The sequence below is a fragment of the Lampetra fluviatilis genome, chromosome 66 (genome assembly GCF_964198595.1).
Source record: "Lampetra fluviatilis chromosome 66, kcLamFluv1.1, whole genome shotgun sequence".
NCBI classification, from domain to species: Eukaryota; Metazoa; Chordata; class Hyperoartia; order Petromyzontiformes; family Petromyzontidae; genus Lampetra; species Lampetra fluviatilis.
The window spans coordinates 5,980,054-6,006,592 of record NC_136340.1 but is presented as its reverse complement, the minus strand read 5'-3'; the positions used below and the strand labels follow the sequence as shown (position 1 = coordinate 6,006,592).

Sequence of the window (26,539 nt, the reverse complement as noted above, 5' to 3'; positions counted from 1 at the left end):
GGGTGAGGGGTGGGTGAGGGGTGGGTGAGGGGTGGGTGAGGGGTGGGTGAGGGGTGGGTGAGGGGTGGGTGAGGGGTGGGTGAGGGGTGGGTGAGGGGTGGGTGAGGGGTGGGTGAGGGGTGGGTGAGGGGTGGGTGAGGGGTGGGTGAGGGGTGGGTGAGGGGTGGGTGAGGGGTGGGTGAGGGGTGGGGCAAACGAACAGCTGATTTGCGCGATGATTCCGTCGTCAGATAGCGCGCACAGCTCATCCACTGGCCACCGTTCCGCACTCGTGCTCATTCTCTTTGAGGCAGCAGCAGCAGCAATGTTGCTCTCCGCTGCTGGATGTTTTGGTTCACAGCTGGTGCAGGTCGGTGTGTGTGTGGTCGAACACACGGCGTTCTCGCTTGCGCTCACATTCTTGGCTTACGGACGGAAGTTCAGGCTCTTTCCACTGCTCCGTGCACTCTCTCTTTGATCGTGCAGCTGCCAGCTTCACACGGACACCCGCCCTTACTTCAGGGTTGCGCTGTCTCGGGCTCTTTCCACTGCTCCGTTCTCTCATGATCTGTGTTTTGATTTAGTGCGCTGATCTTAAAGGTGCATTGAACAAGTATAACCCGTAAAAACAAAGTTTTTCACTATAAATACTGTATATGCGTGGCGGCTAGAGTCTTCTCGTCCTCTGGCTTGAGATGGCTGCCACCTATGGGTCAGATGATTGCATTGCACCATTAAGCAATTGGTAATTAAATATATTTTTGTCCTAAAAAGTGAAACATTTTGGAAACATTTTTTCACGAACATTAATTGTCACGCACAACGAGTCTGTGTGCAAAATGTCAGCTCGATTGGATCACGGGAAGTGGGTTAAAAAACGACCGAAAGATTTGCACGGTCGTAAGCGCGCAAGCGAACTTAATATGAAGGATTTAAAAATGCTGACACTCCGACTGATGCTCCTGCTGTTGTGGAGTGACTCATGCAGCCAGCTATGGCTGCAGAGTTTGGTAGTACATGTTGTTGACGTCGTTTATTGTGAAAATTCGGTCACAGTTCCTATGATCACCACGCCTGGCCGCCTTTGTCTCCCCAGTGGCGATGTTTACACACCGCACCCAGGCACTCATTTGAGGCCGAGTCGATCTAGGGGAGGCCCAGAACCCGGTTTAGATAATCGTTACCGGCGTTGGCCGTGAGCGGGAATCGAGCACCGGGTCCGCCGGGTTCGGAGCGCAGAGAGAGGCTGCCGGTACCTTCACGTTCCACTCCAGCATCACCACGCCCCCACCGCAGCACCACCCCTCTCTCAGCATCACCACGCCCCCACCACAGCACCACCCCTCTCTCAGCATCACCACGCCCCCCACCCCAACCCCAGCACCACCCCTCTCTCAGCATCACCACGCCCCCCACCCCAACCCCAGCACCACCCCTCTCTCAGCATCACCACGCCCCCCACCCCCACCACAGCACCACCCCTCTCTCAGCATCACCACGCCCCCCACCCCAACCCCAGCACCACCCCTCTCTCAGCATCACCATGCCCCCCACCCCCACCACAGCACCACCCCTCTCTCAGCATCACCATGCCCCCCACCCCAACCACAGCACCACCCCTCTCTCAGCATCACCATGCCCCCCACCCCCACCACAGCACCACCCCTCTCTCAGCATCACCATGCCCCCCACCCCCACCACAGCACCACCCCTCTCTCAGCATCACCATGCCCCCCACCCCCACCACAGCACCACCCCTCTCTCAGCATCACCACGCCCCCCACCCCAACCCCAGCACCACCCCTCTCTCAGCATCACCATGCCCCCCACCCCAACCACAGCACCACCCCTCTCTCAGCATCACCACGCCCCCCACCCCAACCACAGCACCACCCCTCTCTCAGCATCACCATGCCCCCCACTCCCACCACAGCACCACCCCTCTCTCAGCATCACCACGCCCCCCACCCCAACCCTAGCACCACCCCTCTCTCAGCATCACCACGCCCCCACCACAGCACCACCCCTCTCTCAGCATCACCACGCCCCCCACCCCAACCCCAGCACCACCCCTCTCTCAGCATCACCATGCCCCCCACCCCAACCACAGCACCACCCCTCTCTCAGCATCACCACGCCCCCCACCCCAACCCCAGCACCACCCCTCTCTCAGCATCACCATGCCCCCCACCCCCACCACAGCACCACCCTCTTTCAGCATCACCATGCCCCCCACCCCCACCACAGCACCACCCCTCTCTCAGCATCACCATGCCCCCACCACAGCACCACCCCTCTCTCAGCATCACCATGCCCCCCACCCCCACCACAGCACCACCCCTCTCTCAGCATCACCACGCCCCCACCACAGCACCACCCCTCTCTCAGCATCACCATGCCCCCCACCCCCACCACAGCACCACCCCTCTCTCAGCATCACCATGCCCCCCACCCCAACCCCAGCACCACCCCTCTCTCAGCATCACCATGCCCCCCACCCCCACCACAGCACCACCCCTCTCTCAGCATCACCATGCCCCCCACCCCAACCCCACCCTTCTCTCAGCATCACCATGCCCCCCACCCCAACCCCACCTCTCTCCAGACCCTCCCCGCTACTCCCTCCACCCTCACTTCCCCCCCCAACTCCCCACGTATAAAAGCCCTCTCGGCATCTCCGAAGTTAACGTCTCGACCGATCAACCGGACGGGGTTCACACACGAGACACGCGCCCACCCACACCACCCACGGCAACCCAACCCAACCCACTCGCCCACTCACCCACTCGCCCACTGACCCACGCAAGAGCCATGGGTATGGCTGGGCACGCGTTCCTACTCCTCTGTGCCCTGGCCGCTGTCGTGAGCGCGGATGAGGAGACCTCCGGGTGAGTTGAGGGAGATGGAGAGACGCTGCTGCTGCTGCGGCAGTAGGTCAATCTGTGTGTGTCTGTGTGTGTGTGTCTGTGTGTGTGTGTCTGCGTGTGTCTGTCTGTGTTTTGTATTGTATGTGGGGAGCGGTGGTGCAGCGGTTAGCGCGCTGCGCTATGAACCCGGCGACCCGAGTTCGATTCCCGTAACACGGCCAACACCAGTGGCGATTTTTATCTGAACCGGTCATGGGAGCTCCCCTAGGTCGACTCAGCCTCAAATGAGTACCTAGAGCAATGTCTAAACATCGCCACGAGCGAGACAAAGGCGGCTGGGTGTGGTGCTGGCCACCCACCCCCTCGTGTGCTGCGTCGGCCTTCATAGGTGCTCGCTAACAACACTTGCCCCAAGAGTCTGTTCAGGCTATAGGGGGGATATTTGTCTTGTGTTGTGCGGGCAGTGTGTAGCGCCGGGTGGCTAAAGCACAGCAAGTTGGCATGGTAGGGGGCACAGGTGGTGCATTGGTCACTCATCTCAGTCAGTCTACCCCTTGGCACCTGCTGGGTCTGCCCCGTGACCTCCTGGTGCACCTAGCCTGGCACAGTAGGGGGCACAGGTGGTGCATTGGTCACTCATCTCAGTCAGTCTACCCCTTGGCACCTGCTGGGTCTGCCCCGTGACCTCCTGGTGCACCTAGCCTGGCACAGTAGGGGGCACAGGTGGTACCTCGGCCACACGTCTCAGTCAGTCGACCCCGTGGCACGTCCTGGGTCTGTCCCGTGACCTCCTCCTGCCAGCGTGCGATCGACACTTCACGTGGCCTCAACGTGCACCTAGCCTGGCACAAGCGCCTTGGTGATGTAACCGTAATTTCAGGTTTTAGTTCCTTGTCCTTCGGCGCCCCTCTGATTAGCACAGTTGGCTACTCATGGTGTGACAGAAGCTCAACACACGTTAGCACAATCAAATCGTCTATGGTTGGACCGCTAGGCACTAGCTGGTGTCTGTGTGAGTGACGCTAGGCACTAGCTGGTGTCTGTGTGAGTGACGCTAGGCACTAGCTGGTGTCTGTGTGAGTGGCGCTAGACACTAGCTGGTGTCTGTGTGAGTGGCGCTAGGCACTAGCTGGTGTCTGTGTGAATGACGCTAGGCACTAGCTGGTGTCTGTGTGAGTGGCGCTAGGCGCTAGCTGGTGTCTGTGTGAGTGGCGCTAGGCACTAGCTGGTGTCTGTGTGAGTGGCACTAGCTGGTGTCTGTGTGAGTGACGCTAGGCACTAGCTGGTGTCTGTGTGAGTGGCACTAGCTGGTGTCTGTGTGAGTGGCGCTAGCTGGTGTCTGTGTGAGTGACGCTAGGCACTAGCTGGTGTCTGTGTGAGTGGCACTAGCTGGTGTCTGTGTGAGTGGCACTAGCTGGTGTCTGTGTGAGTGGCACTAGCTGGTGTCTGTGTGAGTGACGCTAGGCACTAGCTGGTGTCTGTGTGAGTGACGCTAGGCACTAGCTGGTGTCTGTGTGAGTGACGCTAGGCACTAGCTGGTGTCTGTGTGAGTGGCACTAGCTGGTGTCTGTGTGAGTGACGCTAGGCACTAGCTGGTGTCTGTGTGAGTGGCACTAGCTGGTGTCTGTGTGAGTGACGCTAGGCACTAGCTGGTGTCTGTGTGAGTGACGCTAGGCACTAGCTGGTGTCTGTGTGAGTGGCGCTAGGCACTAGCTGGTGTCTGTCTGAGTGGCACTAGGCACTAGCTGGTGTCTCTGTGAGTGGCGCTAGGCACTAGCTGGTGTCTCTGTGAGTGGCGCTAGGCACTAGCTGGTGTCTCTGTGAGTGGCACTAGGCACTAGCTGGTGTCTGTGTGAGTGGCACTAGCTGGTGTCTGTGTGAGTGGCGCTAGGCACTAGCTGGTGTCTGTGTGAGTGACGCTGGGCACTAGCTGGTGTCTGTGTGAGTAGCGCTAGGCACTAGCTGGTGTCTGTGTGAGTAGCGCTAGGCACTAGCTGGTGTCTGTGTGAGTGGCGCTAGGCACTAGCTGGTGTCTGTGTGAGTGGCGCTAGGCACTAGCTGGTGTCTGTGTGAGTGGCACTAGGCACTAGCTGGTGTCTCTGTGAGTGGCACTAGGCACTAGCTGGTGTCTCTGTGAGTGGCACTAGGCACTAGCTGGTGTCTCTGTGAGTGGCGCTAGGCACTAGCTGGTGTCTCTGTGAGTGGCGCTAGGCACTAGCTGGTGTCTCTGTGAGTGGCACTAGGCACTAGCTGGTGTCTGTGTGAGTGGCACTAGCTGGTGTCTGTGTGAGTGGCGCTAGGCACTAGCTGGTGTCTGTGTGAGTGACGCTAGGCACTAGCTGGTGTCTGTGTGAGTGACGCTAGGCACTAGCTGGTGTCTGTGTGAGTGACGCTAGGCACTAGCTGGTGTCTGTGTGAGTGACGCTAGGCACTAGCTGGTGTCTCTGTGAGTGACGCTAGGCACTAGCTGGTGTCTGTGTGAGTAGCGCTAGGCACTAGCTGGTGTCTGTGTGAGTGACGCTAATCACCAGCCGTTGTCCGTGCGCGTGACCCTAGGCACTATCTGGTGTTCGTGCCGTCCGAGCTGCACGCGCTCTCATCGGAGCGGCTCTGCGTCTCGCTGCTGGGCGTGACCGGGGAGGTGACGTTTCGGGCGACGCTCCACTACAAGGAATCGCGTGATACGAGCCACGTGGCACAGAACCACACCGTGGTGGGAGAGGGGGATGCGGGTGTACTCCTCCAGCCCAGCGGCGGTGACCTCCACCACTGTTTCTCCTTCACGGTGTGGACACCCACTATGCAACGCCGCCTTCGTTTCTTCATTCCTTTCCCTCATTCATTCCCTCCTTCCTTCCCCTTCATTCTCTCCTTCTTTCATTCCTTCCCTCCCCCATTCACTCATTCCTTCGCTCCTTCCTTCTCTCATTCCCTCCCCCATTCATTCACTCATTCATTCGCTCCTTCCTTCTCTCCTTCCCTCCCCCATTCACTCATTCCTTCGCTCCTTTCTTCCCTCCTTCCCTGCCTCGTTCCTTCTGTAGACGGTGCTGCCTGTTCCCTCTCCTCCCATTGTTAATCCTTTCAAGGAGGGAGGTGGGGTGGGCGGAGGGTCAACAGGTCGGCCATTTTGACAACAGCAATAAAATCATAAAGTTGGGAGATGTTGAGTAGTGGACTCTGCGTTGCATTTCTGTCCTCCGGGGAGAAGTGGGATGACTGGACGATGGGGGGTTTGTGAGTTCTGCGAAATGGCAAACACTTTGTTTCAAAAGTCGTCGTCTGAAGGGAAAATTGTGAAATCTGGAAAAGCGATCAGAGATAACCCTACAACGTCACAACGCCACAGCTGTATTTGTTGGTCCCTGACGATAGCCCCGCATCTCTGTTATGATTAACAGCTGCTTATCGCACTTAACATCATTTAACATGATTATTGTTATTTAACAAACATTTAACAGGAAACATTTTAATACGTAACATCAAACATCCGGAGCGCCTCCCACAGCTCCTGCTAATACTACATGAACCAGACAATACGTACTTATACAATTAATAATGAAGACATTCATATATTAACAATATGCAAACTACAGAAATAATTTAATCACGTAACGTATAAAGTAGTTGATCTTTGGTACCTCATTTGCCAGTAAAAAATATGATAATTGTTTTTTTACCCTTTAATCTGGCAACAAAACACGACTCCTCGTAAAAAAGGTGTCAGTTTTGTTGCCAGATTAAAGGGTAAAAAAACTATTATCATAGTTGATCTTTCGTATACGCGAATTGGCAAAGTAAACTGTGCAAGAAAAGCCTGGGCCCGGCTCAACCCCCATTATATCAACGTTAAAATTTTGCTCATTGCACTGTTCATTGCCTTCCCAATGAACAGCGCAACGCAACGCACTGGATGCGCTGCGCGGTTCACACGCTTTTGTGGTGCGCCCACTTTTGAATACCGCTTGCTTTGCATCTTGACCTTTTTGTAAAGAAGATCCGACGAGGCAGAGCCAGGAGCCTGAATCATTGCCATTGGAGTTCCCCCAGAAACAGCAAAAAGCCACTGCGGGTGGCCACGTGGAATGTTAGAATGCTCACTGCAGAGTAGAGGCTGCCACTCCTCTGTCAGGAGCTGGACCAGTACCGCCTGGATCTCTGTGGTATTCAGGAGGCCCAATGGACCGACTCTGGCTCCAGCCACCATGAGGGGTGGACAGTCCTCTACTCGGGGCATGAGACTGCGAAACAACATGGAGCAACTCTTCTTCTGAACAAAACAATGAAGGGGGCGTGGGAGCTTGGCAGTGAGGTGTGGGAAGCTGTAAGCCCCAGGCTACTGTGTCCCTCACCTTTCAATCAACCAGAGACAAGGAGTGGTGGTGATGGTGGTTACTTATGCCCCAACTGAAGATGAACATCAGTGGAAGGATATAGGCAAGGCCGATGAGTCGGATGCCTTTTATGACCTCCTGTCACAGGTTCTAGCTAAATTGGCCCCTCGGGACAGAGTCATCCTGTGACTTTAATGCCCGAGTGGGTCATGCTGCTGGCACCTGGGCTGGGGTGATTGGAAGGCATGAACCAGATCAGCTCAATCACAACGGTCGGAGGCTGCTAGACTTCTGTGCAGCCCATGGGCCTGTAATTACTAACACTCTGTTCCGGCATCGGAGCATCCACACAACATCATGGACGCACTCCGGGTCCAAGCAAGAACATCTGCTGGACTATATAGTTACGGAACAACAGATGCGGGCCCATTTCCTTGACGCCAGAACCTACCGTGGAGCTGATCTGCCCACTGACTATCCGCTTGTCATATGTAAGATGCGCCTGTCATTCTTTCACTCCGGTGGTGGGTGTACACCCAGCACCCTATTCAAGTGGGAATTTCATCATCGCTTGCGGCTGGGGTTGGCATCGTCCCCCACGCATCCTGATGCCGAGAGGAAATGGGCGAGGTTTAGGGCAGTGGCTCATACAGCTGCAATGGCTGCTGTGGGTACACAGTCTAAGCCTCGCCAGAGACCCTGGCTGATGGAGGAGGTGTTTCAGCTAGCTGAGAAAAATTGACAGGCCCACTCACAACGTCTACAGCATCCCACATTGGAGAATGCGGAGGTTTGCCGCGGCCTTCACTTGGCGCTGCAAGGATGGGTGGTGGTCGTGTGTTGCTGAGGACCGCAGTGCCAAGAGGGAAGAATGAGTAGATCAGCAGCAGGTCACGTGGTTGACGACGGCTATGACGGTGACGACGACGATCGCCATGACGACGACGATGATGACAACCCTGGCTGACAGAGGAGGCATTCAGGCTGGCTGAGGAAAAGTGACAGGCACCACTTTCACCGTCTACAGGATCCCACGTCAGAGAATGAGGAGGCTTACCGCAGCCTTTGCTCGGAAGCTTCGGAGAGCTGTGAGGCGCTGCAATGGTGGGTGGTGGTCGTGAGTTGCTGAGGAGATGGAGTCTGCCGCAGCAGCCCGCGATCACAAATCACTCTTTAACTCCATCGCCATCAGCGGAACAAAAATAGGTGATCTAATCTCTGACCCCCAGGAGCAGGTTTCCAGATTTTCTGAGCATTTCTGTGAGGTCTTGGGGTAGGGGAAATCCTTCCTCCTGAAAACATAATGGGGCAAAGTGGAGATGATCCAAATATTGGAAGAAGTTGTTACCTGTTGTGAGTGGCTGGCTGAAGTGCCATCTATTGAGGAAGTACAGAAGACGATCCAGACTCTGTTCTCAAAATCATTAAGGAACTTCATTATGGTGGGCAGGCCCGGGTAAAACTACGTGGCCGGGAATTGGAGCCAATCCCTGTTCACCTTGGGGTGTGATATGGATATCCTCTGGCTCCCACATTATTTTAACATCTATTTCGACCACACGGTTCGTCAGAACTTTCCATCTGGTACAGATACAGTGGGTGGCTGATCGATGCCCGGGTGCAGTCAAGGAATGGCTCCCTATTGGTCAATCATGTTACTTATGCTGATGATCTGGTGATTGCTGCTCACATAGAGGAGGAGTTGGAGGCACTGCTGATGAACCTGGAGTGTGCCACTAAGAGGTGGGGCCTTCCCATCAGCCCCACCAAAACTAAGCACCTGCCTGGGTATTTTGTGACATCAAACATTCCACCTCCACAAATCCCAATTGGTGATGGGGCATTTGTTGAGAGAGTGGAGAGTTTCCCATACCTAGGCAGTGTGCTCATGACCGGCTACGGTTTGAAAGCAGAGGCCTCGCTCTGAATCAGCCAAACGGCAATATCTTTTCATCGGTTGCATAATGCTGTGTGGAAGCTACCTGGTCTGTCGCTCTACACTAAGCTCCGGGTCTTTTCAGCCACAGCCATGCCCTCCCTTCTCTGCGCTTGCGAAACGGGGATCCCCCTAATTGAACATCTTCGCCAGTGAGAAACATATCTCCTGATCTTAATAACCATAACACAACGCACCTGTTAGCTATGCAAAATGGTGGCTTAGCTTCCCATATGCTACATAGTCCACAATTCCCTCATTCCTTCCCTTCTTCCTTCCCTCATTTGTTAATTCATTCCCTCTCTCCCTTCCTTCCTTGCCGTATTCCTTCGCTCCCTCGTTATTTCATTCCCTCCTTCATTTCTTCCTTCCTTCATCCCTCCTTCCCTCATCCTTCCTTCCTTAACCTCTCTCCTGTGCCGGCCTTCACGCCCCAAGACAAAGATCCCCCGTGTAGCCTTAATAGACTGTAGGGGCAAGTACTGCTAGCGAGCACCTACGAAGGCCGGAACGGTACACGAGGGGGTGGGTGGCCAGCACCACGCCGGACCGCCTTTGTCTCCCCAGTGGCGATGTTTACTACACACCGCACCAGGTACTCATTTGAGGCCAAGTCAACCTCGGGGAGGCCCAGGACAGGTTCAGATAATCGTGACCAATGTTGCGCTCACCCCTACACTACCACTCCCCACCGACACGCACACACACGCACACACGCACACACGTACACACGCACACATACACACCAAATGGCGTGAAGACCGCGCAGTGCCAAGCGGGAAGAATGAGTAGATCAGCAGCAGGTCACGTGGTTGATGACGGCTATGATGGTGACGACGACGATTGCCGCGACGACGACGATTGCCGCGATGACGACGACGATCGCCACGACGACGACGATGATGACGACAATGGCCGCGACGGTGATGACGACGATCGCCATGATGACGACGATGACGACGACGATCGCCATGACGACGATCGCCATGACGACGACGATGATGACGACAATGGCCGCGACGATGACGACGACGATCGCCATGACGACGACGATGATGACGACAATGGCCGCGACGATGACGACGACGATCGCCATGATGACGACGATGATGACGACAATGGCCGCGACGATGACGACGACGATCGCCATGACGACGACGATGATGACGACAATGGCCGCGACGATGACGACGACGATCGCCATGATGACGACGATGATGACGACAATGGCCGCGACGATGACGACGACGATCGCCATGATGACGACGATGATGACGACAATGGCCGCGACGACGACTATGATGACGACGATCGCCATGACGACGACGATGACGACGACGATCGCCATGATGACGACGATGATGGCGACAATGGCCGCGACGACGATGACGACGACGATCGCCATGACGACGACGATGACGACGACGATCGCCATGACGACGACGATCGCCATGATGACGACGATCGCCATGATGACGACTATGATGACGACAATGGCCGCGACGATGACGACGACGATCGCCATGACGACGACGATCGCCGTGACGACGACGACGATCGCCGTGACGACGACGACGATCGCCGTGACGACGACGACGATCGCCGTGACGACGACGACGATCGCCACGTCGACGATCGCCATGACCCCCTTGACATCGATGCCTCCGGCGTTCGCGGCGCCGCGCAGGTCCCCGACGTCCAGGGGACGACGTACGCCAACCTCGTGGTGCGAGCGGCCGGCGAGGGGCTCAACTTCACCAAGACACACTCGGTGGTGGTGAGGAAGGCCAAGGACGTCGTCTTCGTGCAGACGGACAAGCCCGTCTACAAGCCCGGCCAGAGCGGTGAGCGGGAAAGCCGTCCCCCACCCCCCCCTTTCCCCAACAGTGTGTTCAGGCTATACGGGGGGCCTTTGTTTTTGTGTCTTTGCGTGTGTGTGCAAAGACAAATATTTCCCGTGTAGCCTCTAACAGATTGTTTGGGCAAGAGCTGTTAGCAGTAGCGTCTATACACAGACAAAGATCCCCCGTGTAGCCTCTAACAGGCTGTTGGGGCAAGAGCTGTCAGTAACGAGTAGCAGCGCCTATACGCAGACAAAGATCCCCCGTGTAGCCTCTAACAGGCTGTTGGGGCAAGAGCTGTCAGTAACGCGTAGCAGCGCCTATACACAGACAAAGATTCCCCGTGTAGCCTCTAACAGACTGTTTGGGCAAGAGCTGTCAATAGCGAGTAGCAGCGCCTATACACAGACAAAGATCCAGTGGAGTATAGTGTAGAGTGTAGTGTAGAGTATAGTGTATAATGGGGTAGCGTAGTGCATAATAGTGTAGTGGCTCTTAACCCCACAGATGCGCGTACAAAGGGGGTCACCATCGTCATTTAATCTGGCAGGGAGGCGGGGGGCGTTATCCGGTACGTCTCACGAACGCTCGGTTCGCGATGAAAAAAAATAACAACCCCCACACAGCGTGGACGCGCAATGTCCAGCGGGTCGATGACATTTCGGAATTTTCCGCGTGGGCCAAGAAAAAATTGTCACGTCGGCACGCGCCACGCGAGGTCGTCACAGAGACCCACACAGAGACCCACACAGAGACCCACACAGAGACCCACACAGAGACCCACACAGAGACCCACACAGAGACCCACACAGAGACCCACACAGAGACCCACACAGAGACCCACACAGAGACCCACACAGAGACCCACACAGAGACCCACACAGAGACCCACACAGAGACCCACACAGAGACCCACACAGAGACCCACACAGAGACCCACACAGAGACCCACACAGAGACCCACACAGAGACCCACACAGAGACCCACACAGAGACCCACACAGAGACCCACACAGAGACCCACACAGAGACCCACACAGAGACCCACACAGAGACCCACACAGAGACCCACACAGAGACCCACACAGAGACCCACACAGAGACCCACACAGAGACCCACACAGAGACCCACACAGAGACCCACACAGAGACCCACACAGAGACCCACACAGACTCACACAGAGACTCGCACAGAGACCCACAGACTCACACAGAGACCCACAGACTCACACAGTGACTCACACAGAGACCCACAGACTCACACAGAGACCCACAGACTCCCACAAAGACCCACAGACTCGCACAGAGACTCGCACAGAGACTCACACAGAGACTCACACAGACTCGCACAGACTCCCACAAAGACCCACAGACTCGCACAGAGACTCACACAGAGACTCACACCGACTCACAGAGACTCACACAGAGGTCTTCATATGTGCTGCTCGCTAACAGCACTTGCCCCAACAGCCTGTTCACTCTATACGGGGGATCTTGGTTGTTGTTTGTGTGTCTCTGTGTGTGCAGTTAAATTCAGAGTGGTCACCTTGGATGAGAATTTTGCAACCGTCTTGAAAACGGTAAGAAATCGTCTCTAAGAGTTTCTAAGCCTAATGGTTCTTATAACCTTGACTGCAGCATTGCACCCATTTGGTTCACAATCGTAAATGTGAGCGGGAATCGAACTCGGGTCGCCAGGTTCGTAGCACAGTGTGCTCGCTAACTGCTACACCACCGCTCCCCACACACAGACTCACACACAGATACACATACAGACACAAAGACACACACAGAAACACGAACACACACGCAGACACACAGATATACAGACACACACACCGATACACACACACAGACAGACACACACAGAAACAGAAACACGCAGATACACACACAGACAGACAGATACACGCTAACACACACGCCGATCACACATGCAGACACACGCAGACACACGCAGACACACGCAGACACACACACAGAAAGACACACAGATACACGCTGAAACACACGCTGACACACATGCAGATACACACACATAAAGATAAAGATCCCCCATATAGCCTTAACAGACTGTAGGGGCAAGTGCTGTTAGCGAGCACCTATGAAGGCCAGAACGGTACACGAGGAGGTGGGTGGCCAGCACCACGCCCGACCGCCTTTGTCTCCCTAGTGGCAATGTGTACACACTCCACCAGGTACTCATTTGAGGCTGAGTCGACCTAGGGGAGGCCCAGGACCGGTTCAGATAATTGTCACTGGTGTTGGCCGTGAGCGGGAATCGAACCCGTGTCGCCGGGTTCATAGCGCAGCGTAGCGCTAACCGCTGCACTTTTGCACACACATATACGCAGACACACAAACACACACCCACCCACACGTGTCCCAAAGTTGGCGGGCAAATCTAAAAGTAAACGGACATCAAGGACGACACGAGGCCACGTGTGTAGATAACGCTTTGTAATGTTTAACCGAGCTTTGCCGTTTTTAACTGACTCGCCATTTCCACGCCTGACCCAGGGGTGGGTTCTGTAAACACCTGGGGGCAGATCAGAGGTCGCAACCGGGTACCCGATACCCGTACCCTACCCGATACCCGGCTACCCGTACCAGGCCGGGTACGGGTAGCCGTTTGCGACCCTGGTGCGGCCGGGAACGGGTACGGGTAGGCCGTGAGTCACTGGCGAGTAGCCGTTTGTCACTCATTTCAGGTAGGGTACGGGTACGGGTAGGGAACGGCTACCCGTACCAGGCCGGGTACGGGTACGGGTACCCGTTTGTGACCCTGGTGCGGCCGGGTACGGGTACGGGTAGGCCGTGAGTCACTGGTGAGTCACCGTTTGTCACTCATTTCGGGTAGGGTACGGGTACGGGTAAGGAATCAAAACCCGTTTGCGACTTCTGGGGCAGATCCACCAGCTTTGGACGGAGCAGAGCCCGACCCTGCTGGTGATGATGCTGATGAGGAATTGAATGTTGAAACCGGACCTTGTGTGTAACCATCTGGGAGCACTTCCACCAGCGTTGGTTCGAGTAAAATATGTGTGACCGTTACTAACCAATCGTGCTATGTTTTTCGTTTCTTTTGCAGTACGCTCTCATATATATCGAGGTAAGATGCCACAATGGATACCTATGTAATGTGAGGACATATCCGGCTCACTGACGTATCACAACTCGTCATGATGATTGGCTCTGCCGGTCCTGGTCCATAGCCAATGGGGGGAAGCCTAGGGGGCGTGGCCCTGACGTAATGGGAAGGTGACAGCTGTAAGTAGGGGATTGGTTCTGCTGGCTTTGGCCACAGCCAATGGGGAGACGAGTCAGGGGCGTGGTCCCGGTAGCCTACGAAGGAGCCTGGAATATTCCATGGAGGCTACCCATGATTGGTGGAAACGTACCACGTGACCCGGGTATTAAATAGGGGTGGAGACGAACGACACGTGGTCAGAACGGGGACGAACGGAGAAAGGGGGCCACGCGGGAACGGGGCTCCGGGTTGCCATGTGGCGGTGCGTCTCTCTCTCTATCTATCCCTCTCACGCTGCCTGTCAGCAGCGTGAAGGAAAGCTGTAATGCAAGTTGAATAAAAGACCGGATTCCAGAAGTCGCCTCAACGACCTTTATTACACCTATATTACTATTATAGTTTATTATTATTATTATCTGTGAAAGCGCTGTGCAGGGACTCATTTACTTAAGAACGAGTTAGGTTCCAGATGTTTGTTCGTAACTACATTTGTTCATAAGTCCCACATTACTCCTGTCGATTGCAAACATGGTGTACAGCATTTACACTCAACACGATGAATGGCTTTAAAAGTTGTATAATCTCCTGTAGATGTAGATGCCACTGGTGTCTTCACTTTATGCGGATGTAGATGCCTTCATGTTCTGCAGATGTAGATGCCACTGGTTCTTCACGTTCAACTACTATCATCCCAACCACCGTCACCACCACCACCACCACCGTCACCACCACCATAACCCCAACCGGCAACCGCCACCACCACCACCAGCACCACCATCACCCCAACCGACACCAACACCACCACCACCACCCCAACCACCATCACCACCACCATAACCCCAACCACCAACCACCATCACCCCAACCGCCACCACCATCACCAGCACCAGCACCACCCCCACCATCACTCCAACCGCCACCACCCCAACCACCCCAACCACCACCACAACCACCACCACCACCACCCCAACCACCACAACCACCACCACCAGCACCACCACCATCATCACCTCAACCACCACCAATCCCAACCACCACCAACACCACCACCCCAACCGCCACCACCAGCACCACAAACACCACCACCATCACCCCAACCGCCACCACCACCACCACCCCAACCACCAACCCCAACCACCACCAGCACTACCACCCCAACCACCACCACCAGCACCATCACCACCAACCCCAACCACCACCAGCACCACCTGAGTGTCTGCACGTCACCGCAGGACCCGCAGAGGAACCGCATCGCGCAGTGGAGGGACGCGAGCGGCCGGGCGGGCATCGTGCAGCTGGAGCTGGGCATGCCCTCCGAGCCGCCGCTGGGCACCTACAACGTGGCGGTGGTGGAGCAGCGCGGCGGAGACTCCGTCGCCTCGCACACCTTCACCGTGGAGGAGTACGGTAGGGAGAAAGGGGGGGGGGGGGGAGGCGGACGGTGGGCAGGAGGTCGATGTACGTTCAGTCAAAATGTCACATGGGGGCGGATAGGGGGTTGCCTCTGTGTGAGGAGTCTGTGGGTGTCTGTGTGCTGAGTCTGTGGGTCTCTGTGTGAGTCTGTGGGTGTCTGTGTGAGGAGTCTGTGGGTGTCTGTGTGAGGAGTCTGTGGGTCTCTGTGTGCTGAGTCTGTGGGTGTCTGTGCGTCTGTGGGTGTCTGTGTGCTGAGTCTGTGGGCCTCCGTGTGAGTCTGTGGGCCTCCGTGTGAGTCTGTGGGTGTCTCTGTGCTGAGTCTGTGGGTCTCTGTGTGCTGAGTCTGTGGGTGTCTGTGCGTCTGTGGGCCTCCGTGTGAGTCTGTGGGTGTCTCTGTGGTGAGTCTGTGGGTCTCTGTGTGAGGAGTCTGTGGGTCTCTGTGTGAGGAGTCTGTGTGATTCTATGGGTCTCTGTGTGAGTCTGTGGGTCTCTGTGTGAGTCTTTGGGTGTCTGTGTGAGTATATGGGTCTCTGTATGAGGAGTCTGTGGGTGTCTGTGTGAGGCGTCTGTGGGTCTCTGTGTGGTGAGTCTGTGGGTCTCCGTATGAGGAGTTTGTCTGTCTATGTGTGAGAAGTCTGTGGGTATTTGTGTGAGGAGTCTGTGGGTCTCTGTGTGAGAAGTCTATGGGTCTATGTGTGAGGAGTCTGTGGGTAATAGGGAGGCCATCATCCAGCAGTGGATTGACAAGAGAGATGTACGTGTGCACAGTGTATTTTATTTCACCATGTACATGATGATGATGATGATCGCTACGTGATTATTGTTGTTTCCATTCTGATTGCAGTGCTCCCAACTTTCGAGGTCTCCATTCAGACGCCATCCTACCTGAACTATCTGGATGAGAGTGTCACTCTGAAAGTATGTGGCAGGTATGCACTGAGCTGAGTTTCTCTCTTGGTTGGTTCACAATGGCAGTGTCAGAGACATTGAGCAAATATTCACGAAATCCTGAGTTTGAGTCCTGGGTCTGGTTGTCTTTAAGGGTTGGTTCACAATGGCCATGTTAGAGACATTGGGCCAGGATGTATGGGAACTTGGGTTTGAGCACTGTATCTGAGTGTCTCTCTCTCTGGGTTGGTTTACATTGACCATGTTAGAGACATTTGGCCAGTATTTAAGAGATCCTGGGTTTGAGCCCTTGGTCTGGGTGTCTTTCTCTGGGGGTTCATAATGGCCATGTTAGAGACATTTAGCCAGTAATAGGAGATCCTGGGTTTGAGCCGTGGGTCTGAGTGGGTTCATAATGGCCATGTTAGAGGTATTGAGCCAGCATTTATGGGTTTCTGCGTGAGACACTTGAGTATTTTATTAAATGAAAGTAGAATTTGTGTGACCCTGGTGAGAATTCACGAGACCAAGACGAGAGCCGCATTAGGCTGAGGAGTCACCAACGTGACAACACAAAACTCATCAACGAGAGCAGAGAAGCTCATCACGTCTGTATGTGAATGGATGGGCGGTTAAAAAAAATGGGTGGGTGGGATTCCTCCTCCATCCCTCTCTCTCTCCCTCCCTCCCTCCTCACCAACCTCCTCAACCTCCTCCCCCCTCCTCCTTCTCCCCTCCTCCCTCCTCTTCCTCCTCCTCCTCCCTCCCCCCTCCTCCCCCCCCCCCCTCCTCCTCCCCCCTCGTCCTCCCCCCTCCTCCTCCCCCCTCCCCCTCCTCCTCCTCCCCCCTCCTCCTCCCCCCTCCCCCTCCTCTTCCTCCTCCTCCTCCCTCCCCCCTCCTCCCTCTCCCTCCTCCTCCCCCCTCGTCCTCCCCCCTCCTCCTCCCCCCTCCTCCTCCCCCCTCCCCCTCCTCTTCCTCCTCCTCCTCCCTCCCCCCTCCTCCCTCCCCCTCCTCCTCCCCCCTCGTCCTCCCCCCTCCTCCCTCCCCCCTCCATCCTCCCCCTCCTCCTCCCCCAGTCTAAAATAAAGATTCCGAACCTCAATATATAACACTGGTCAACACACTTTTTCTGGCACAAGGTATTCCAACTGTTTTAATGTAATTTTGGGGTGCTGATTCCAAATCTGGCATCAGTTTTTGTTGATCACATCGGGTTTTTGAGATATCAAATATAGCATTTTCAATAAAAACTGCAGAAGAAAATCATTAAATAAATGTGGATATCTACATAAAATGATATTATAAACACACCATCCTAAAAATACAGCACCATATTTTAACACTAAAGCAGTCACTGAATCGCAACAACTTGCAATCATAAGTGACAGAGTTAATTTCGGGTAAAATCAATGAAAATGGAGTATGCCGATAGCATAAAATGAGATGTGATAGAGCAAATCTGAGATCAGATTTGGAATCAGCACCCTGAAATTAGTCTAGAACAGCTGCAAAAGTCCAGGCCAGAAAAAAATGTTTTTTGTTGACCAGTGTAATCGGAGCCATTTCATTTTAAGCTGCCGTGCCGGGTGCAGGAACTTTTTTTTTTTTTACAATTTCGTCATTTGGGCTTTTTCTACATTTCCACAGGTACACGTATGGGAAGCCAGTGCACGGTGCTGTGAACGCAAGCGTGTGCATTCAGGGCCAGCCCAGATTCTGGTGGCGGGAAGAATGCATCGCTCCAGTCTGCAACGAGTTCTTCATGAAAGTAAGCGAGTTGGGGGTGCGGAGGAGGTTGGCTGTGTCTTGCTGTCGAGTAGCGTTTAGCCCGCGACGAACCCGGCGACCCAAGTTTGATTCCCGCTAACGGCAACTAATCAATGGAGACCGGTTTCTCCTGGAATCAATTATATAAAAATAAAAACATCTTGAAAAATGTCACTGATTAATCCATTTCGGTCACTGGACATTGGTGGGAAGAAGAAAAAAAAAACTACTGGCACATCTGGTAAAAGAAAAGAGCTTCATAGCTTTTCTGATTTCCTCCGGTAGAAAGTTAATGCGGGGCACTCCTTAACGTTCGCGGAGAGATACGATCCTGGAAAGGGATGCGCGTGGCTCCAATGTCGCGTTACGTCAAAAGCAATTTTTCCATTAAAAAATTGATGGTGAAGGGTTTAGGGGATTTCACTAACAACTCGCACACAATTTCGACGATATTCTTCTAACCTATATCGATACAAGACATATACGCAATATAACACTCGGTCCTTAATTCTTAACAACTTGCTACTGCACCCTCTCATTCATTATCCCTCCACAACCTGTCCTCTCTCTAATTTCTCTTGGCACCTATTTTTTATTCGATTTAAAGCTTCTTTCGTGACTGCAGCAGGGATTCATCTTCTTGGTTCTTTCGGTAAAGCCATCACGTAGAAGGGAAATAATAAAATAATAAAAATAAAACATAATAAAATCATTCTCACGACGTTTCGGCCACAACGCAAGCAGCCGTCCTCAGGTAGAGAACAGGTGTCTGTCGGAAAGGCAATAAAACGGAGAAGAAACGTTACCCAGAGCCAATGAAATACATATGCAATGGAGATAACACAGTCGCTGAGAGCAGGCGGTTAAGGGATGATCAATGAGAGGGTACCGTAGGAGGAGAGGACAGGTGGTTGAGATTTCAGGACGTGGAGGCAGATTTAAATGTGGAGAGTGGCCTATCGTAGGCGCGCTTGCCTGGGACAAAGACGGAGGCTGCACAGCTACGCTGGAGCTCTTACTCATCAAGAGTTGCGAAACGCCCCCCCCGGTAAACTGTTAATGAAAGGGTCTTACCTTCTATCTGGCAACAAAACTGGCACCTTTTTTACGAGGAGTCATGTTTGCATAGACCACAATACCTGCAGTCATAATGCAAACAAAAAACATAACTCTGATAATGTATGCACTGTCCTTGAAGTTGATTGGTCCACACCCGAGACAGCTTTTCTTAGAGCCTAGTCTCACATGGTGTTGGACCAGATGACGCCAAAAGGTGCACAACTCAAAGGCAATGCACCATCAGAGTATGAGAGCTTGGGTAAGCATTTACACCATTGGTACCTCATTTGCCAGTAAAAAAATTATGATAATTGGGTTTTCGCCCTTTTATCTGGCAACAAAACTGACATCTTTTTTACGAGGAGTCATGCGCCTTTTGGCGTCATCTGGTCCAACCCATGTGAGACTAGGTTCTCAGGAAAGCTGTCTCGGGTGTGGACCAATCAACTTCAAGGACAGTGCATACATTATCAGAGTTATGCTTTTTGTTTGCATTATGACTGCAGGTATTGTGGTCTATGCAAACATGACTCCTCGTAAAAACGGTGTCAGTTTTGTTGCCAGATAAAAGGGTAAAAAACCCATTATCATAATTTTTTACTGGCAAATGAGGTACCAATGGTGATCTTACCTTCCTCGTCTTCAACACATCGTCGGAACCTCTTTACAAAAAGGTCTCAACGCAAAGCGAGCATTATTCGAAAGTGGGCGCGGCGCAGAAGAGCGTGAAACCGTGGATCGCCTTGCACTCTGCATCTGACCCATTGCGAACTTCCGATACGACAGGTGGGGAAGGATGGATGCGCGGAGTGGCAAGTGGACAACGCCAAGCCAAGCAACGCCTCCTGTCACACAACGCACGTTCTGAAAGTCGTGGCTGTGCTGGAGGAGGAGGGAACAGGTATCTTTTTTGTTGTTGCCGATCTTATTTTGTTTGCATGATATTTTACCTCGGTGGCTAGGAGATGTTGACTAACCTCGCCTGCTATGCAAAGAAGGCCGTCGGTTCGATCCCCCGACCAGAGGTCGCAAACGGGTTTTGATTCCTTACCCGTACCCATACCCGGCCGCACCAGGGTCACAAATGGGTACCCGTACCCGTACCCGGCCGAGTACGGGTAGGGTACAGGTATCGGGTACCTGATTGCGACCTCTGGGATGAAGCCATGTTGCAGGCGAGGGTGGGTTGATTCTAGGAACTTGAATTGTGAGAAGAGACAAGACGTTGGGAAATGAGTGACAAACAGTTACTCATCAGTGGCTCACAGTCTACCCGTACCCGTACCCGGCCGCACCAGGGTCACAAACGGGTACCCGTACCCGGCCGGGTACGGGTAGCCGGGTATCGGGTAGGGTACGGGTATCGGGTACCCGATTGCGACGTCTGCCCCCGACCCTGAAGATGGAGTTTGGCACATCTGTCTCTCTCCCCGCAGTGGTCGCATGGATTGTGTGAGTGAGTGGGTGGGTTAGTGTGTGTGGGTGAGTGGGTGAGCGGTTGGGTGAGTGAGTGGACGGATGAGTGAGTGGGTAACTCAGGTTTTTCCCCTCCACATTTAGAATCGACATCACGCAGTCTTAGAATGAGAATAGTTTCCCCTTTTTTTCTGGCAACAAAATAGGTGTTAAGATGTTAAAACACCAAACTGAAACCTTTTACATGGAATCATGTCTGCATTAACCACAATACTTGTCTCAAACGGTGTTAGACCAGAGGACGCTTGAAATTAAGCAGCTGTCTCTGGTGTGGACCAATCAGTTTCAAAGGCAATGCATATATTATCAGAGTATGTTTTTTTGTTTGCATTCTGACCACGCATTGTGGTTAATGCAGACATGATTCCTCGTAACATCTTAACACAGCTGTTTTGTTGCCAGAAAAACAGGGGAAAACCTCTTCTCATAGTTTAGTACTGGCAAAGGAGGTCCCATGATGAAGCCTTAGAGTGTTTGGCCGCTGTACATTTACACGCGATAATGACGATGATAAGACGCCACTCCGTTGGGCTAACATTGTCGATAGCCAGGGGCCGCTTCTGACAAAAGGGCTACAAATCCACTTGGTGGGGCGCTTACACTTTGTAAAATGAAAACTTTCGACGCTGGAACATTACCGGCAAATTCCTCGATTGTAATGGCACACACGCTGACAGCAGCAACGTTGCCCCCCCCACCCCCCACCTGCCTTACATCTGTGACAATACAACAGGACTCCCCCGCTCCCCCATCCCCCCCGAAACATTCTTTCACTTCGACGCTCGATCTTCCAGTCGAAAATGTTCGCTTGCTTTTCGAAAGTTTTGGGGGTAAAAAAAAAAACCAAGATCGATTGCCACATTCCCACCCCCACTGCCCCCACTCCTCCACCCCTGCCAAGTCGGGTGGTGGAGGATTAATGGTGCGAGACCGTATCTCACCGATGAAGGGCCTTCATAGGTGACACTACTCGCTCACGGCACTCATGCCAATGGTTTGTTAAGGCTATGCGGGGGATCTTTGTCGGTATTGTAGCGGTTATCATTGTGCTGCAAACCCAGGTCCAATTTCCCGCTCACGGCCAACACCAGCGACGATTTCCTAAACCGGTCCCGGGATTTTCGTGGGTAAAATTGACCTCAAAGGAGTACCTGGTGCAATGTGTAACCCTCGCCACTGGGGGGAGACAAAGGCGGCCGGGGTGGTGCTGGCCACCCACCCCCTCGTATGCCACAGTCCCGGCCTTCATCGGTGCTGATACTCGCCCACAGCACTGGCCCCAACAGTCTGTTAAAGGCTCTTTGTTTTGCACCCCCCCCCCCCCCACCACCTGCACAGGAATGAAAATGAAACAGAAGGCAGAGAAGAACTTTGAGACGGACATAACCCGGATCTCGTTCGTCGACATGCCCTCGTGGTACCGATACGGGCTTCCAATTGTGGGAAAGGTAACCTGAGCAGAGCACATCCCAGCAGAACTGCGGTGTATCATGACCCATCATTACGCCTTCATCCCCCTCGTTGTCGTTAGAAGTCGCCCTCTGAGCTTGTCAACAACCGGGTACCCGACATTGCATTTGCAAAGCGAACCTCTCTGCACCACAACCACGTGACTTTTCCTTTGTACTGCGCACGGTGCTTTTAGCGCCACAGCGCGTCGATTTGTAGCGTTTGTTTTCATTTGTTTGATGGTGACTTTGTGTATTTCATGTTGAAATCGCCTCCAGTGCATTTGCTTCTGGCGGCAATGAAAGTTGTTTAAAAGTCGAAAGTCTTCTTGGTTCTTTCGGTAAAGTCACGTAGAATGGAAATAATAAAATAATAAAAATAAAACGTAAAATCATTCTCACGACGTTTCGACCACAACGCAAGCAGCCGTCCTCAGGTGAAGAACAGGTCTGTCGATAAGACAGCGTCTGAATGAGGACGGCTGCTTGCGTTGTGGCCGGAACGTCGTGAGAATTATTTTATTATATTTTATTTTTATTATTTTATTATTTCCAATCTACGTGACTTTACCGAAAGAACCAAGAAGATGAATCCCTGCAGTCACGGAAAAAGCTTTAAATCGAAAGTCAAAAGTCTGTTTCTCCCCGAGCCGTTAGTTTATCTTTAAAATGACTCGTGCCGTCCTGTGACGGGTTCGTATGAAAATTACATTTGGTGACCGAAATGTAAACACTGGGTTTGAATTGTAAGACCATTTGACGGTCATGTACGCGGAAAGTTTTCCTCGCGAGTTCATTTGTTGTTGAATCGGCACTTTGGTGTCGTTGGTTGGAAATTTTCGTTGCGTCTTGGCAAGGCGGCAACCGAGTAAAGTTGTCTGTTGGGGAACAAAAAGAGCAGGTTCGTTGAGATCAAAGCAAATGTACTCGAAAGGCGTTTGTGCTTGTGACTTATTGACAGCGATAACGAATGCAGGAATGAGAGAACTGGAAAGATTACGTATTACACTGGTCAACAACAAAAAAGCATTTTTTTCTGGCCTGGACTTTTGCAGCTGTTTTAGACTAATTTCAGGGAGCTGATTCCAAATCTGATCTCAGATTTGCTCTATCGCATCTCATTTTTATGCTATCGGCATACCCCATTTTCATTGATTTTACCCGAATTAACTCTGTCACTTATGATTGCAAGTTTTTGCCAGTCAGTGACTGCTTTAGTGTTAAAATATGGTGCTGTATTTTTAGGATAGTGTTTTTATAATATTTTATGTAGATATACACATTTATTTAATATTTTTCTTCTGCAGTTTTTATTGAAAATGCAATATTTGATATCTCAATAACCTGATGTGATAGACAAAAACTGATGCCACATTTGAAAACCGTTGGAATACCTTATGCCAGAAAAAGTGTGTTGACCAGTGTTATCATTCTTTGACTGTGCAAAACAAACATATAAAATCCTAAAACGCGCCAGTGTATATTTTTTGTGGAAAATCGATTATCCTTAGTAATAAAAAACTAACAATAAGTTACAATTTTAGTAATAAGCCTTTTGTGAAGAACAAATATACTTAAAATTGCATGAAAATCCACGCAGCCTCCACATCAGCGTTATGCCCGGTGGTACAGAGCATCAGGCGTTGGGCACAGATCACCGAAACTACATGGATAATTGCAAAAGAGGTCGCAGACTTCTCTTGCACTGGTACACAGCCAAAGTATCCCCGTCTCATACCAATGCTGGGCCGAGATAGCATTGTGGTGGATTCATTCAGATTATTGTAGACATAGCTTGTAAGCTATGCTATGTGTGATAGGTAGCCAGTGTAACTCATTTCGTATCACTGCTGGGCCGAGATAGAATTGGAGTGGAATTGATTCATGCTCTTGTGGATGAGTTTAACACATAGTAGTAGTAGGGCTTTCACGACCAATATTATCCACACGTTTCTTTGGGGTTAGATCTGGTAAATATGAATGTGTATCATTGGACCCACCACCACCTGACACAGCCAATTTTTAAAGGATTGTCATGAGAACAAAACGTGTGACCAATTCGTTACTAGTACAGCACTAACCGGCTATGTATTGGAGAGTAAACCCACTACAACATTTTCAAATCGAGTACTTGTGGAATGGGTAGACGTAGTTTGCAAGGGATGCTACGTTTGATGGGTAGCCAATGTAACCCATCTCGTATTGATGTCGTGATCGGACTAATCTACCTACTCTACAGTAGTATCTACCTACTCTGTAGTCGTATATACCGACCCGATAATAGTATATATCGACGCAGTTAACGACTAACTTAACAGAGTGCGGTGGTGAGGCCTTGTCCCGTGCAGAGCCCCCGGCCTCGCCTAGTTTGCCCAGCCGGCCGAGGTGGCGCCTTGGCCGGTTGGGGCTGGGCCGCTATACCCCCCCCCCGCCCCACTATCCCCCCTCACGCACTACGGTAGTATCTACGGACTAGATGATTATTTACGGACCTTCTCGTAGTAAGTACACACATTAGCGTAGGGGGGGGAGCAGAGGACATCACACTGTGAAGAATTTACCTCGGCATTGTGTGTATTTTTCAGTTTCTACTGCTGCAGAGTCAGTAGATACGACTATAGAGTTAGTAGTTACTACTATAGTCAGTTCATACTACTATAGAGTCGGTAGATATTACTGTAGAGTCAGTCGATACGACTACTACGGTTAGTAGATACTACTGCAGCTAGCAGATACTCCTGAAAAGTCAGCAGTTACTACTAAAGAGTAATTTGATATTACTATAGGGTCAATAGATACTACTATAGAGTCAGTAGAGACTACTGTAGAGCCAGATACAACTGTAGAGCCAGTTAATACTACAGAGTCACTAGATACTACTCTATTGTATGTAGGGTGTTTATCCCCCACTTTCTATTACTTTTTGATTCAGGACTTCTGCCAGCCTCTTATAATTTTGTTGATCGACAAAGGGACAGACAAACAGAACGCCGGGCTTTCACAATAGCTTAGTATTTGTGTAAGTAATATGTTATGTTTTATAGAAAAGACAGGTTTTGAAATATATTTCCCCCCGGGCAATGCCGGGTACTTCCCGCTAGTATGTTATAAAGGGGCCCTGAATAAAACACACAAATTTTAAAACACACATTTTTTACTTGCATAGTAAAGTAATTGTATTTTTTAATTTGCTATACAACCAGATATTGCAACATATCGCTAACCCTAAACACCCAGTCGTTCGTAAAAGTTGAAGGCGGTATATTTCTATAGTGATAGAGTAAATGCAGAATCACTGCACCGAAATTGATAGCTTTAAAACATTTAGTACGGGGGCCTTGAAAGTGCAGGGCCTGTAGCATATTATACTTTTGCTATTAGGATCATCCGGCACTGCCGTGGTCGGGTAGATTGTTTCTCTGAGTCCACCGTTGTTTCCCTTTCACATTTAGAAACATGCGCTTAAGAGTATTTGGCTGCTATGCATTTCCACGCAATAAGCCACATCCTTGAGCTATCATTTGTGATATTCGGGTCGCTTCTGAAAAAGAGCTACATATGTCAGTGGGCCTTACCTGGTAAAATACATTTTTTAAATCCTAAAATAAATATTGGCCTTCGTTTTAGTTTTACCGCATCAGATAATCGCCACCTTTGCCGGGAGTCTAACTTGTCCATCCATGTTTCCACAGGTGAAGGTGGAGAGGCCTGATGGCAGTCCGGTCCCACACAAACTCGTCAGCCTGACCGTGAAGCAAGGCAACGCCGCTCCTCCCGGAAGCCAGCACCACACCGGGGCAGACGGAACGTTCACTTTCACAATAGACACGGGCGACTTCAATAAGTCCGACACGATCTTCCTGGAGGTGAATCATGGGCCCACGGTGTTTCCAGTAGAGGTGCATCCTGCTGCTGACCTGCAGAGGCACTCGATGCTATTAGCTCCCACAATGTTTGCAAGGACCTGAGCCGTGTTTACTCTCTGACGAGGTCCCCCTGAGATCTTCGAATCGACATCTTCTAAGGACTCTGAGAGGTCAAGGCTCTGTTCCTGGGGTGATGGGGCTATTGCCACTGTGCAACTCCCAGCCATTGTAACCTGAAGGCATGTGTTTCACTGAGGCCTAGGTTACATGAAAGCCTTAGTTACGTAAGGCCTGGGTTTAATTAATGCCGGGGTTACATGAAGGCCTTAATTACATAAGGCCAGGGTTTCATTAACTAGTGGATTAAATGAAAGCCTTAGTTACATGAAGGCCTTAGTTAGGTAAGGTCTGGGTT

The 26,539-nt window shown here is 52.0% G+C and overlaps 1 protein-coding gene across 1 annotated transcript in view; it reads left to right on the top strand.

Moving 5' to 3' along the window:
* The first annotated feature begins 2,611 nt into the window (after positions 1-2,611).
* LOC144952142 (alpha-2-macroglobulin-like) overlaps positions 2,612-26,539 on the top strand; it is a 60,338-nt gene continuing 36,410 nt past the window's right edge. The window contains exons 1-11 of the mRNA XM_078882545.1: positions 2,612-2,867; positions 5,403-5,631; positions 10,804-10,960; positions 12,485-12,537; positions 14,049-14,069; positions 15,440-15,614; positions 16,465-16,549; positions 18,156-18,276; positions 20,121-20,235; positions 22,149-22,258; positions 25,951-26,124. Of these exons, the coding sequence (XP_078738671.1) occupies positions 2,791-2,867; positions 5,403-5,631; positions 10,804-10,960; positions 12,485-12,537; positions 14,049-14,069; positions 15,440-15,614; positions 16,465-16,549; positions 18,156-18,276; positions 20,121-20,235; positions 22,149-22,258; positions 25,951-26,124 (1,317 nt within the window). The 5' untranslated portion in view covers positions 2,612-2,790. The remainder of the gene's footprint in view (positions 2,868-5,402; positions 5,632-10,803; positions 10,961-12,484; positions 12,538-14,048; positions 14,070-15,439; positions 15,615-16,464; positions 16,550-18,155; positions 18,277-20,120; positions 20,236-22,148; positions 22,259-25,950; positions 26,125-26,539) is intronic.